The sequence below is a fragment of the Marmota monax genome, unplaced genomic scaffold (genome assembly GCF_021218885.2).
Source record: "Marmota monax isolate L192 unplaced genomic scaffold, Marmota_monax_Labrador192_F-V1.1 WCK01_AAM20220418_F8-fsc00004, whole genome shotgun sequence".
Lineage (NCBI taxonomy): Eukaryota > Metazoa > Chordata > Mammalia > Rodentia > Sciuridae > Marmota > Marmota monax.
In genome coordinates, this window is record NW_026692881.1 from 16,112,277 (window position 1) to 16,125,673 (window position 13,397).

Here is a 13,397-nt window from a genome sequence, read left to right on the forward strand (position 1 = left end):
GGGCCAGGCATATGGGGTGGCTTCACTTTATAACAACCCCCTCTTGGGTGGCCAACCAAGCAGAAGTAGTCTTGGATGCACAGGGGACAGGCCTAAACCAAACTCCCAGAACAGAAACCTGAACCCCTCAGGCTGCATGTGTACAACTGCACCAGTTTTCCACTCCACGCTGTTTGACATTGGCCTAGAGAAGGCTTACTCCTGAAACACATGAAGACCATTTTGAACTGTTCTCAATATGTTTATATTTAAATATGTCTCAGATAAAAAACAATAGAGAGCATGCCTCATGGGATTTGAGAGCAGAAATAAAGACTTCCTAAACGTGGCCAGGGCCTGGTGGGCTTCAGCCAGGGCCTCTGTGTGGCTGCTTCCTGGCCCCATCTTTCTTTTTGGTTATCCGAAGCTGCGCCTGCATCCTGCCTCCCTGCCCTCCACCTGGAGCCTTCCTCAGAGGGTTTACTGGAGCGATGCTTCTCTTGAGGTAGAAGTTGACCTGGAAGAGGAAAAGCAGAATGTAGGAGCCCAGTTTGGATTCTTCCTTACCACAGTTCCAGGTTCCAAGGGCAGGAGACTTGGGGAGAATTATTACAGCGATGGCCAAGAGCAGCACCAGTGGTATCCTATAGACTTGGATAATAGTCTCCCCAAATTGGTACACAATCACTGGCGACACATAGGTAAATATACATTTATTTTATATGAATGAGAAAAGTTATATCTACATCCCAAATCATGATTTCACCAATATTGTTGCTTAGGACAAGAGCTAGGATTGATGGTGCCCTAATAATATCTGTCTCCTTTACACTGACTATGAGTCACAGGTGCCCTGCTCAGGCATGCCAATGTGTGTTTCAGACCTTTGGAACTAAATTTCCTGCTCTATTGTTTGGCAGTAGATAGAGATGATGGAGACTGCCTATGCATTTTTGGACCCTTAACTTCCCTGGGCACAGATGCATCCTTTGAAAGCTAAATGACACTTCCCTTCTGGCCACAGCCTGAAGATGGAAAGATGCCTTTGAGTGTGGGATACACTGGGCGTGGAGGAGCTGGACAGCCCTTGCAGGCAGGGAAAAAAGAGGGAGAGGCACAGTGTCCTGACAGCTCCCCTGGGGCAAGCCTGGCTGCCCGCCCTTGGAACAGTCTGAGCCAGCTGGGAGTGAAAAACAGGCCACTGATGGAGAGGCCTCTCCATGGGGTTATTTCCTGCCCTGTGCACAGGAATCCAAGCCAGTTCTTCTGCTAGTTCACCAAAGGAGTGGGGGGTAGGGGAGTCAGAGCCAACTGCACTGTGTCATTTACTATTTCCTCTTTAATAATACAGAAATCTAGGAAAGGGGAAAGAAGAGAGGAGAGAGACAACAAAAGGAGGAAAGGACAGAGGAAAACAGAAGGAGCCACATCTGGAAGGCTGTGGGGAAAAGCAAGGCCGCATAGGACCCTGGGAGGTATTTTAAAACTTCTTGATTGTAACATGGAAACCCTTCTGTAAATAATCTTTTTTTTTTCCTTCTTCAGCCAGATGGCTGTCTGCTTTAGGATGGAAAGGGAACTGGATTCTACTGTGATCCATAGATCAGATTCTTAGATGTTACTGTATCTGAGAATTGTACTTAAAAGACAGATTTTTTCCCCCTAAGTTATATTTGACATATAAAGAACCAATTATGCTAATTTATTTAAAGAATATGTGAAAAAAGGAGGTGAAATACTTTGAAACAGAGTATGTTACTTGAGAGGTCTTTTGGTTGTTTGCATTCAGCATTGAATAAACTTGCTTAGCACAAGACCTATGTATACAGCTGTCTGCTGGTCATTTAATTTTAGTGTAGAATAAGGATAAAGGGAAAGAGGACACATTGGCTGGGAAATTGGAATCAGCTAACAGGTTGAAATGGAAGAGTTACTCTTTTCTTCCTGCATCTGTGAGTAGAAGTATTGCAGGAGATGGGAGTAGAGGGACTAGGGGGAGGATTATCTAAAAATTTCAGAGGAATTCTCAAAGGATTTACAGAGTAATTCCTTATTGTCATCCTGAAACAGAAAGCTTCTTCATGCTGAGAATAAAAACTACCCTTGGACTGGGCCAGGCATTAGGAAAGCTGAAGCCGACATGTTCTCTGACTAGCACAGCCTAGCTAAACCTACATATGCCTATCACCTGGCTTTCATTGCTATAAACTGTAACCATTTCTTTAGGGCCAGCAGAGAAAAATCTAGCTGCTTGTCCCCACTTTGATCAAACTGCATAAAATTCATTTTTCCTTTTTTTACATCATTTGCTTATTTCTTATGTATGCAGGCAGCCAAATCTGCTCCCTGCTTGGCTGCTGGTAAAATAAGGGGTTATGAACACAGATTATAAGGTCCTGACACAATGGATGAGGAGGCAGCTTGGAGAGCCTGCCATAGGTTCAAATCCTGGCTTCCATCATTTCCTCACAGGGTGATATTATATAAGTTTCTTGTCTTTAAACAAGTTTCAATTTCCGCAGCCACAAATGGGGACACTCATATCTACCTCATAGAGTTATTGTGAAGGTTATTGAGATAATTCTCGAAAACTCTCTGTGCTAAACTTTTCATTTCTGTGACAAAATACCTGAGAAAAGCAACTTAAAGGAGGAAAGATTTATTTTAGTTCATGGTTTCAGATTTCAGTCAGTGGTGGGCTGGCTATATTACTTTAGGCCTATAGTGAGGCAGAAGATCATGGTGGAAGAATGTGGCAGAGAAAGCTACTCACCTCTCCAAAGCAAGGAAGGAAGGGGAAGGAAGGACAAGCTATACCCTTCCAGACCATGTCCCCTTTCCTGAAGCTTCTGCCACCTCCCAACAATGTCACAGCTATGAGTCCATCTATGGATCAATACATTGATGAGGTCAGAGCCTTCATTATCCATTTAATTCTCAAAAGACCCATCTCTGAACATTGTTGCATTGAGGACCAAACCTTCAATATCTGAGCCTTTGGGGAACATTACTATATTTAAAATGATGATATACTTGACTGCGTTGTATTAAGGAAAGAGAGAGGGAGGGTCTAATAAGCTCTAGAGTTGTGTAGAGAAGGAAAAGGACAAGTGAGGAGGCTCTGGGAAATGCCAACTATAGGAAACAAGAGTTGTAGATGCTCATTAAATAGAATTGACTCTTTTTTCCTCATTTGAAAACATCTGAGGATTAATGTCCATGACCTCTGCTTCCCTTTAAGCTCTGAGAACCTTATCTAATATGACCTAAAGTAAAAAAGTTCCAGACTGTAAATCAAAAAGGTTCTTTGCCTCTCATCCTATCCATAAAGGAAAGCAGTGGAGATTGCATATTACAGTCAGCTAATTAGAGAGCAGCGGGCTCTTGGCAGAGGCAAGCAGAAATCAAGACTGTGTGAGCCAACAGGGCACCCAAGGGCTGGCAGAGCGCCACCCTGTGGTATTCCTTGCTTATGGACCAAGGAATGCAATCAGGGGAAGCCAGGGAATCTGTGCAGGAGCTCCAGGATTTACATGTTGAGTCATGTCAACCACTATATTAAATGCTAGTTGTGCTCTTTCTCTTTTGAACCTCCTGTGAAGGTGGTACCATTAGTCTTAGGAAGAAAATGAGGATGTGAGAGGCAATTTATTCAAGGTCTGTGGACAAATAAGATGGATTTAAAACATACAGTTCTTTTAATCATGATGCTGTGTTAAACAGAAGAATAAGAAAAAGCCAAAAGGAAGTGGGGAAGGAGACAAAAGAAGAAGGACAAGAAAAATTAGGATAGAAGAGCAATGAACTTTTTTTAAAGGTGAAAGAGGGAAGCTCAGACAAGATTAGAGCAAAGCAACCAGTTGTTTAAGACATGGAATAAATGATATTTGTAGTGTTCTGTAAAGCTCAGCGGAACTCACCAGCGTTGGTCTCCCAGGATGCACGATCACATTCTCTGTCTGTGGGTCAAACCCAGGTGCTGTGGCAGTGACAGTGTAGGTACCTGGGAGCAGTAGCCGGAAGTAATCACCTCGTTCACCTAATAGTGACAAGGATGTGACTCAGTCTGCTGATTAAAAGCATGCCCCAAATGGTACCTTGTTATGAACAGTGATCTGGAGGTTTTAGCTGACTACAGCTTGTTTTTTCTTATCGGCAGAATGAAACTGATGAAGCACTAAATTGATTATAAGGATCCTCCTCAATAGGAGGAGCCCCTAAGAAAATGTCCCATTGTGCTTCACACTGAAAGTATTGTCTTCCATTCTAGACCTTGGATTTTAATACAAACTTGTGTCTAGTAAAGGGTCACTAGAAGAAAGCAAAGGTTAAAATGTTTATTATGTTGCCTGATTAAGAAAACTATTTGAGACCTGTTTTTAATATTTGAAAAGTCAAAAAGTCACTGTGAAGAAATAATCTCTACCTAAAGAAACAAGAATGAGAACTATAGATTTAAGTTGCTAAACAGAAGCAGAAATTATTATAATAAACAGAGCTATCAAAAAAAATGACTGCTTTATGAATTTGGGAACACTCGGGTAGATGTTTAATGGGGCGTCCTAGAAAAGCTACATGGTAAAGCTGTGTACAATCTGCACTAATAGCCCTCACACTGATGGCTTGGACAACCAGTGGTAAGAGATGCTGTGAGCATGTAATTTTATATTAAGTAGGAAGGCTTACTAAATGATTGCCAATGTTCTGATTTTGAAAATCATATTTTAAAATTTCTTCCATCACCTTCAAAATAAGCCTGTTTTTCTGTGGCAGGAATGCAGTATTATGGCCAATCATGATGGTGCCTATAAAATTTTTAAAGTATGCAGCAATGATTAATTGAAATAATAAATGCAATAAAGAATGATACAGGTAATAATGAGTAACTATTTTTTTCTGCTACCTATTAAATGTCTTAATTTACTTTAAAATACTTTAGCAAAGGCAGGGTATTATTATGCATATATTAGATAGTTTGAGTTATACTCTGGGGGCTATCATTTTCTTAATTGGAGGTTCATACTTAGAAGTGGATAACAAATGTTTTATCAGAAAGATCCCATTCCAGATGCAGGTAGGAAGAGGGATTCAAGTATGTTTATCTTTATATGGTTTGCTAAGTAGCATAATGAATTTTAGCAATAGATCTTTTTTACCAGTGAAATGTTATTTATTAGCACAATGAGTGTGGGGAAGTGGGCACTTATTGGTGGAATGAATGATGATCACTATCAGTGGCTAGAATGTTTCAGAGATATTCCTCTCCCTTGCTTATATGGGATAAAAATCTAACAAGTACTAAAGCCTGTGCTCTTGAGAGGGTGCCTGAAGTTGGATCCATAAATGGTCCTGGGTCCAGCCATTGGGATGAAAGATTCCAGTTGTCTGAAGCCTGATCAAGAGGCTTCAGAATTCTGCTTTTAGAATATTGCTTTTGTCTTGAATGGACCTTTGATTGAAGCTATGCTGGGATCACCTTAAAGAATACAGATTTCATGCAACTTAAACAGATTACATGAACTGTAAAAATGCATGATTGGTAATAAATGTTTGTGTGGTAAAATGAGCTGAGCCTTGCTGGTTTCAAGGTTGTTGGGAGGTAGGCAAATCTTACCAACCCTCAACCATTGGTAACTACTTCTATCCTTTAAAAACAAACAAGAAAAAAACCTTATAAATTGTGCATAATCAATCTGAGCAAGGTCCATTTGCAACACCATTCTTCCATGATATCATTCTATACCCTTTAAGGAGGCCTCAGATAGCTCTAAGATCTCTCTCCATTACCAGTCTTGATCTGCAGCAAGCCCAGAACCAATCTTGCTAACTTTTGTCTTAGTGGACATATATGGAAATGCCTGAGTCAGGGACAAACTAAACAGATATTACAGTCCTTCTCTTTTCTTTTCTACCCCATTTTCACACCAATTTGCAAGCTATTATAGCCTCAAGGCCGGAAATAACAAGGTTATATGGGCAGTGACTCCTCCACTCTGACAAGAAATTACTTTTCATTTTTTCCCCCTGGTCCTGGCCTCTCAGGGATTGCTTGTTTCACAAGCAAAAGATTTTCCATATAAACATCTTGGTTGCTTGATCCAGCCTTTTAATTTACTTTCTCCATTTCTAGTACCCTTTCTTCTTAACCTCTACCACCAGTATTCCTGACACCCCCAAGTAGGGACCACCTACCCGCAGTGACATCATGATTAATCCCATGGACAGAAATGACAGCCCCTGTGAGATTATGATGATTCTCATCAAGCACCATTCCCTTGATGCCCTGGTGAACCTGCAGGAAAAGTTGAGAGCACAGAGTTACGCTCAAATTGGTGGAGTTTTTTATAGTATAAAGCCCTTTCTTATATGCTTTCACACTCGAGCTCCCCAAGTGGGTAACAGCCCCCAACCCAGTCTCTTTGCTGCTCCTCCACACCAATAATCTCCTCAACAGAACACAGCGATCCTGTTAAAACCTAAGTCAAATCATGTCATGTTCTACTCAAAACCTAACTCAGCTCATAGGCTACGGTTTTTAGGATGGTCTAAAAAGCTGTGGTCCCTGTTGGCCACCTGCTCTCACTGTTTATCACACTCTACTTTACACTTGAAACCCACTGGGAGGCTAGCCACACTGCTATCCTGAACTTGCATTTTTTGGGGGGTGGGGGAATACCAGGAATTGAACTCAGGGGCACTAAACCACTGAGCCACATTCCATGCCATTTTTAATATTTTAAATTAGAGACAGTGTCTTACTGAGTTGCTTAGGGCCCTGCTAAGTTGCTGTGGCTGGCTTTGAACTCTCGATCTTCCTGCCTGAGCCCCCCAAGTTGCTGAGATTACAGATGTGCACCACCATACCCAGCCCATCCTTGCATTTTTTTAACTAAAAATTTTTAAATTGTTATAAAACATACATGACATAAAATGTATCACCTTAACCATTTTAAGTGTCCATTTCAGTGTTAATAAACACAGTCAGAATGTGCAACCAGTGCCAGCACTCATCCTTAGAACTCTCTGCATCTTGTAACACTGAAACTCTGACTTAATTAAATAAAAACTCTCCATTCCCTCCTCTTTCCCTGGCTCTGGCAACCACAATTCTATTTTCTGTCTTCACATTTTGACCACTCTACATATCTGATATATGTGGAATCATACAGTATTTGCCGGGATGAGTACGTTTAGGGATGAGGTGCTTGGGACTAAACCCAGGGGTGCTGCACCAGTGACCTACATCCCAAGTTCCTTTTATTTTGAGACAGGGTCTTTCTGAGTTGCTTAGGGCCTTGCTAAGTTGCTGAGGCTGGCCTTGAACTTGTGATCCTTCCCCAGCTTCCTGAGCTACTAGGATTATAGGTGTGCACTACCACACCTGGCACATTTGCTTTTTCACTTAACATGATGTCCTCAAGGTTCATCCACAATGAAGTATGTATCAGAACTTCCTTCATTTTGAAGGAAGGCTAAATAATATCTATTATATATATACTCCAGATTTTGTTTGTACATTCATCTATCAAGGGACACTTGAGTTGCTTCCACTTTTTGGCTATTATGAAAAATGCTACTATGAACAAGAGTGTGCAAGTTCCTCTTTGAGACCCTGTTTTCAGTGCTTTGGTATACATCCACAAGCAATATTACTGGCTCCTATGGTAATTCTATTTACAATTTGGTGATGAACTTCCATAGTAGCTGTAACCATTTTACATTCCCACAACAGTGTGCAAGGATTCCATTTTCTTCACATCCTCTCTAGCACTTTTTTAGTGTGTGTCTGGTACTGGGGGTTGAACCCAGGAGAGCTCTACCACTGGCCTGCACCCTGAGCCCTTTTTATTTTTTATCAAAACAGGGTCTCTCTCCATGTATGTATAATATATCAAAATACATTCTACTGTCATGTATCTCTAAACAGAAAAAAAAAAAGACAGGGTCTCTCTAAGTTGCCAATGTTGTCGTTGAACTTGCAATTCTTCTACCCCAGCCTCCACAGTTGTTGGGATTAGAGATGTGCCATTTTTTTCTTTTCTGGTAGGTGCCATCCCAATTGGTATGCAGAGCCGGGTACAGTGGTGCATACCTGTAATCCCAGTGACTCAGGAGGAGTCTGAAGCAGAAGGATCCCAAGCTTGAGGCCAGCCTGGCCAATTTAGCAAGATTATGTCTCAAAATAAAAAAATAAAAAGGATTGGGTATGTAGCCCTGTGGTACATACAGGGCTAAATTACTTTTCATTGTGTTCAATCCCTAGTGTTGCAAAAGAAAAATAAAGTTCTTATGGGTATAAGGGGTATCTCATTTGGTATTGATTTACATTTCCCCGATGATTAGTGATGTTGAACATTTTTTGGTTTGTCTTTGGTTTTATGATTGTTTTGTGTTCATTTAGGAAACCCCTTTTTGGCCCTGAATATCTGCATGATTCTCTCCCTCAACTCTTTGAAATCTCTGTTTAAAAGTCACCTTCCCTAGAAGGCTCTCTTTTTTTTTTTTTTTTAATTTTTTATTGTTGGTTGTTAAGAAGGCTCTCTTTATAGCATCTCTCTTTAACATGTTCTAAAATTTACTTTCTTATTTTACTTATTGTCTGTCCTCTCTAGAATTCAATTCTATATTGGCAGGGATATTTGTTTGTGTATTTGTTTATTAATAATACCAAGCTCTTAAGTTTCTGGCAGATCATAGTGCTCTGTCATGTTGAATGAATGAATCTCACTGGGAAGGGCAACCAAAATCTACTGCACTGAGTGACTGGAAAAGTCAGATCTTGCTAACTCAAAAATGGAGCCTGTCACTGGGGAACACCCACATCCCTCTCTCTCTCCTTCCCTCCCTCCCTCCTTCCATTCCCTCCCTCTGGTGAAAAATGACATCTTACCTGTTCTAAGAATTGGATTAGGGCTTCCCGATTACCTAGCCACTCCCGCTGTAATTCCTCTTGACGGGGAAACTTGTTGCAACTGAGTTCCAGAGTGATCTCAAAGCAGTTGGTATGGAGATAATTAAAGTCTTGCATTCCTAAGGGAAAGAGGGTAATTGCAGATTTGTACAACTAGGTTCCCACCCAACCCCCCACCTCATCTCTTGTTAATCACAATTTCTCCACACCATCACCCTCCCCACCTTCTATTCTACCTCTTGATCTCTGTTTACTTTTCTCTCCCATAAAACCTTTCCCCTAGCTGGCACAGTGGTGCATGCCTGTAATCCCAGCAGCTCAGGAGGCTGAGGCAGGAAGACTTCAAGTTTAAGGCTAGCCTCAGCAACTTAATGAGACCCTAAGCAACTTGGTGAGATCCTTTCTAAAAATAAAAAATAAAAAGGGCTGGGGATGTGGCTCCGTGGTTAAGTCCGTTGGATTCAATCCCTGGTAAGAAAAAAAGCTTTCTCCAAGTTTCCAGTTCACATGCCTTTCTCTCTTTCCCATTTCCTCTCTTCATGAATGCTCATTTTGTCATCTGCTTCCTCTCCATTTTTCCCATTTCAGGATTTAATTTCACTTCTCGTCTATCTTATCATTTCCAAAGCCTGATGATTAACTGTGCCTTATTATTAGAACATGCGTTATGTATTGCTTTTGGGAGATTTTTCTTTTTAAATTACAATGTTTTTCAGACCCGGGAGGTTAAAAATAAGATGAATATTTTGTTTTCACATCCCTCACCCTAACTGAGAACATGCTGATCTGAAAATAATTCTCCTAGACAAACTGACTCATGAAAAAGCAGAAGATAGCTGTATATTTTTCCTCCACCAAATGTCTGCTCTGATCTATGTCATTCAATTATTCAATGGAATAAATTATTTTTAGTATGTTTCTGATTATTAGGATAGTACTTATGGCAAATTCACTTGGGTTAAAAATTATGTAAAGATGTCCATACTATACAAAGTGATCTACACAATTCCTTTTTCTTTTCAGAAATATAAGAGCCTATCCAAAAATTCATATGGAATCTCAAAGGACCCCGAACAGCTAAAACCACCTTGAAAAAGAACAAAGCTACAGGACTCCCTGCCTGAATTTAAAACTTAATACAAATCCACAGTACTACAATGTAGTACTGCCATAAAGACAGACCAACAGAGCAATGGATAGAAGAGAGGGCCCAGAAATTCTGCACATATGGTCAAATGATTTTTTTGTTTATTTGTTTATTGATCAAATGATTTTTGACAAGGGTGCCAAGACCATTCCAGGGGAAAGGACAATCTTTAGCAAGTGGGTGCTCAAGAACTGGATATCTACATGCAAATACATGAAGTTGGGTCCTTATTTAACACCATGTAAAAAATTAATTCAAAACGGATCAGAGACATAAATGTACGATCCCCAAACTACAAAACTCTTAGGAGAAAACATAGGCAAAAAGCTTCATGACACTGGATTGGTGATGACTTGTAGGATCTGACATCAGAGGTACAGGCAACAAAAGAAACAATAAGCAAATATGAATTCATGGAAATTGAGGACTTATGCATCAAAAGATAATGTCAATAGGGTAAAATGGCAACTATGGGATAGATGAAAATATTTCTAAGTCATGTATCCAATAAGACCTCAATGTCCAGAATGTATATAGAATTCCTAAAACTCAACAACAAAAAAAACAAACAACAGGATTAAACAGTGGGCAAAGACTTAAATAGGCATTTCTTCAAAGATAAACAAATAGTCAATAAGCACATAAAATAATGTTTAATATCACTAATCAGCAGGAAAATGCAACTCAAACTACCATGAGATCCCACCATGCACTTGTTAGGATGGCTACTATAAAAAGAGAAAAATGGAAATTATTAAGTGTTGGCAAGGATGTGAAGAAATTAGAACTTATGTGCATTTTGTAAAAAAAATCTAAAATAGTAGCACTCCTATGGAAAACAGTATGGTAGTTCCTCAAAAAAGAAAAAAAAAAAAAAAAAAAAAAAAAAAAACAGAATTACCATGGGACTGAGCAATTCTACTTTGGGATATATACCCCAAAGCAATGAAAGCAGGGTCTTAAATAGATATTTGTACACCCATGTCCACAGCAACATTATTTACAGTATTCAAAAGCACTCAAGTGTCCATCAATGGCTGAATATACAAATAGAATGTGGTGTATACATATAATGGAATATTATTCAGCCTTAACAAGGAAGGATATTCTGACACATGTTGCTACATGGATAAACCTTAGGCTCATTATGCTAAGTCAAATAGCCAGTTGCAAAAAGGCAAATACTGCATGATTCCACTTACATCAGGTATACAGAGTAGTTAACATCATAGAGACAAAAAGTACAATGGTGGCTTCCAGGGGCTTGAGGCAAGATAAAAAGTATTCTGGAGGTGAGCGATGTTGCTGGTTGCACAACTTTATGAATGTATTTAATAACACTGAACTAACTATACACGTAAAAATACAAAAGACAGTAGGTTTTATATTATGTGTATTTTACCACAATGAAAATTGAAAACTAAGTATCCATTTAATCAACTTTCACTTGCTCTTTAAGCTAATGAATGCAAACAGCCATTACAGAAAGAATGGGGAAGCTGGACAACAATAACTGTAACCCATGATTCTCTCCATGCATTAGAATCCCTGGCAATCTGGCACTTCCGGCTAAATACAGACTGCTAGGCCTTACACCCAGAGTTTCTGATTCAGTGGGTCTAGGTTTGGGCTTCAAAATTCATATTTCTCACAAGTCCCCAGTGATGCCAGCTATGCAGAACCAGAGACCACACTGTCAAAACAACCATTTTGATTAGTTTAATCATCTTGGAATGTACCAGCTTAATTTAGGACAAGGATTCTCAGAGGAGGCACGGGCCATACTTTCTTAGAGGATGAGGAGGGAGAAGGGAAGCGAGGAAACAAGGAACAAGTCTAATTTTAAAAAGCATATTTGATATTTTTAATCATGGGGGGTGACATCTATTGCTTCTCTAATATAAACTAAAGAAATCAGAGTTTCACAAAATCTACTTGCCTTGTGTTCAGTGAGTTTACAGCCACAAGTTTCCCTCTCAGTACATGGCAACTCCTTAACCTTTCTCTATCTCACTCCACCATCAACTCAGCCCTCACCAATGCTGTAGCCAGCTCAGACTTGAGAGGATGGGGAAAAACAAATGCTAAAAGTGATTCCTGAAAGAACCCAGCTTCCTCTTTTGGCCTATTCCCTATCCATAGACTGCCTATCTGCCAGAGGTTCATAATCAAAGGTTCATGTTGACCCTCAAACATGGGCAAGGTCCACACAACAGAGAATGGAGAAGTTTACTTCTGTTTGAGGCTATAGAATTAATGGTCAATGCCTATGGCAAATTCCTGCATACGGGAGGCAGGCAGTCAGGGTGGAGAGCAGAACTCAGGGCAACTGGTGTTTTCTAGGCCAGTTCCTCTGCTCACCTGCTGCCATGTGAGGCATTCTCTGTACTACTTTTAAAAACATTCATAAGCCAGACATTTCTAAATGTTTCATGTCTGTTATTTTATCTAAAGCATCAAAATCATGAGGCTAGTATTTTTCTTCTTTTGAGGAGAGGCCATGCTTGGGATTGAACTGAGGGCATCACACATGCTAGACAAGCACTCTACCACTGAGCTACATCCCCAGCCTTCTTAGTCTTAATTACAGATCAGTAAACAAAGCACAGAGAGGTTAAGTAAGTAGCCTGAAACAACATGACTGGTAAGTGGGAAAGCTGGGTTTCAACCAGTTTATTCTCAGAGACACACTTCATCACTTGGCCCCATTATTTTCTTCCTATGCTTTAGTCTATTGTGTAAACTACCAGTTTTACAGGACCACAGGTGTTCCTACCTTAGTTTTAAAGATGACACTAAATGCCAATATTAGACTTCTTCATTTTTCAGATGTTTACTGGAGTGCAAAATTCCATAGTGTCCCTATTGTTTCCTTGAAAAAAACTAGTCATTCAGAAGTGGGCACTACACTACTTCAGCTTGAGCAGTGTCCAGGACTCTCCTTACCCTTGCTGAGAGAATACCAGGAAGCCCCATTGGTGATGCCATCTGGGAAGTAATCCCCACAGTTCCAACCTTGGTGCATCCACCCGTGTGCGTAGGAGTAGACCTTGGCCAGCTACAGGAAAAGTATGCAGAAAATGATCTCATATGGCAATGTTCATGCTCATAATTAGAGTGGTGCCATGAAGTCCTATTAGGCAACTGAATATATGCTTCAGTCAAGAAAATATGAACAGGAGAGAGATGGAGTGTATGTGAGTATGTACAAGGGTGGGTATGAGAGTGAGTGTGTGTGAATGTAAGCGTGTGTGTGTGTGTGTGTGTGTGTGTGGAGTGTGAAGCAGACTAGGATTAAGAGATCTGTATTCTGATTTTCCACTCTCTTGGGGTCAAGTTTCTTCTTGTGCAAAAGGAGGG

At 40.2% G+C, this 13,397-nt stretch overlaps 1 protein-coding gene across 2 annotated transcripts in view; it reads right to left on the reverse strand.

Annotated features, from left to right (window-relative positions):
• Positions 1-220: 220 nt before the first annotated feature.
• The window catches only part of Cpn1 (carboxypeptidase N subunit 1), a 28,058-nt gene continuing 14,881 nt past the window's right edge, over positions 221-13,397 (reverse strand). For both annotated transcript variants that reach the window (XM_046450456.2, XM_046450455.2), the window contains 5 exons: positions 12,984-13,095; positions 8,870-9,009; positions 6,172-6,271; positions 3,900-4,018; positions 221-496 (listed from right to left, as the gene is read on the reverse strand). In XM_046450456.2, coding sequence (XP_046306412.1) covers positions 347-496; positions 3,900-4,018; positions 6,172-6,271; positions 8,870-9,009; positions 12,984-13,095 — 621 coding nt within the window. In that variant the 3' untranslated portion in view covers positions 221-346. The remainder of the gene's footprint in view (positions 497-3,899; positions 4,019-6,171; positions 6,272-8,869; positions 9,010-12,983; positions 13,096-13,397) is intronic.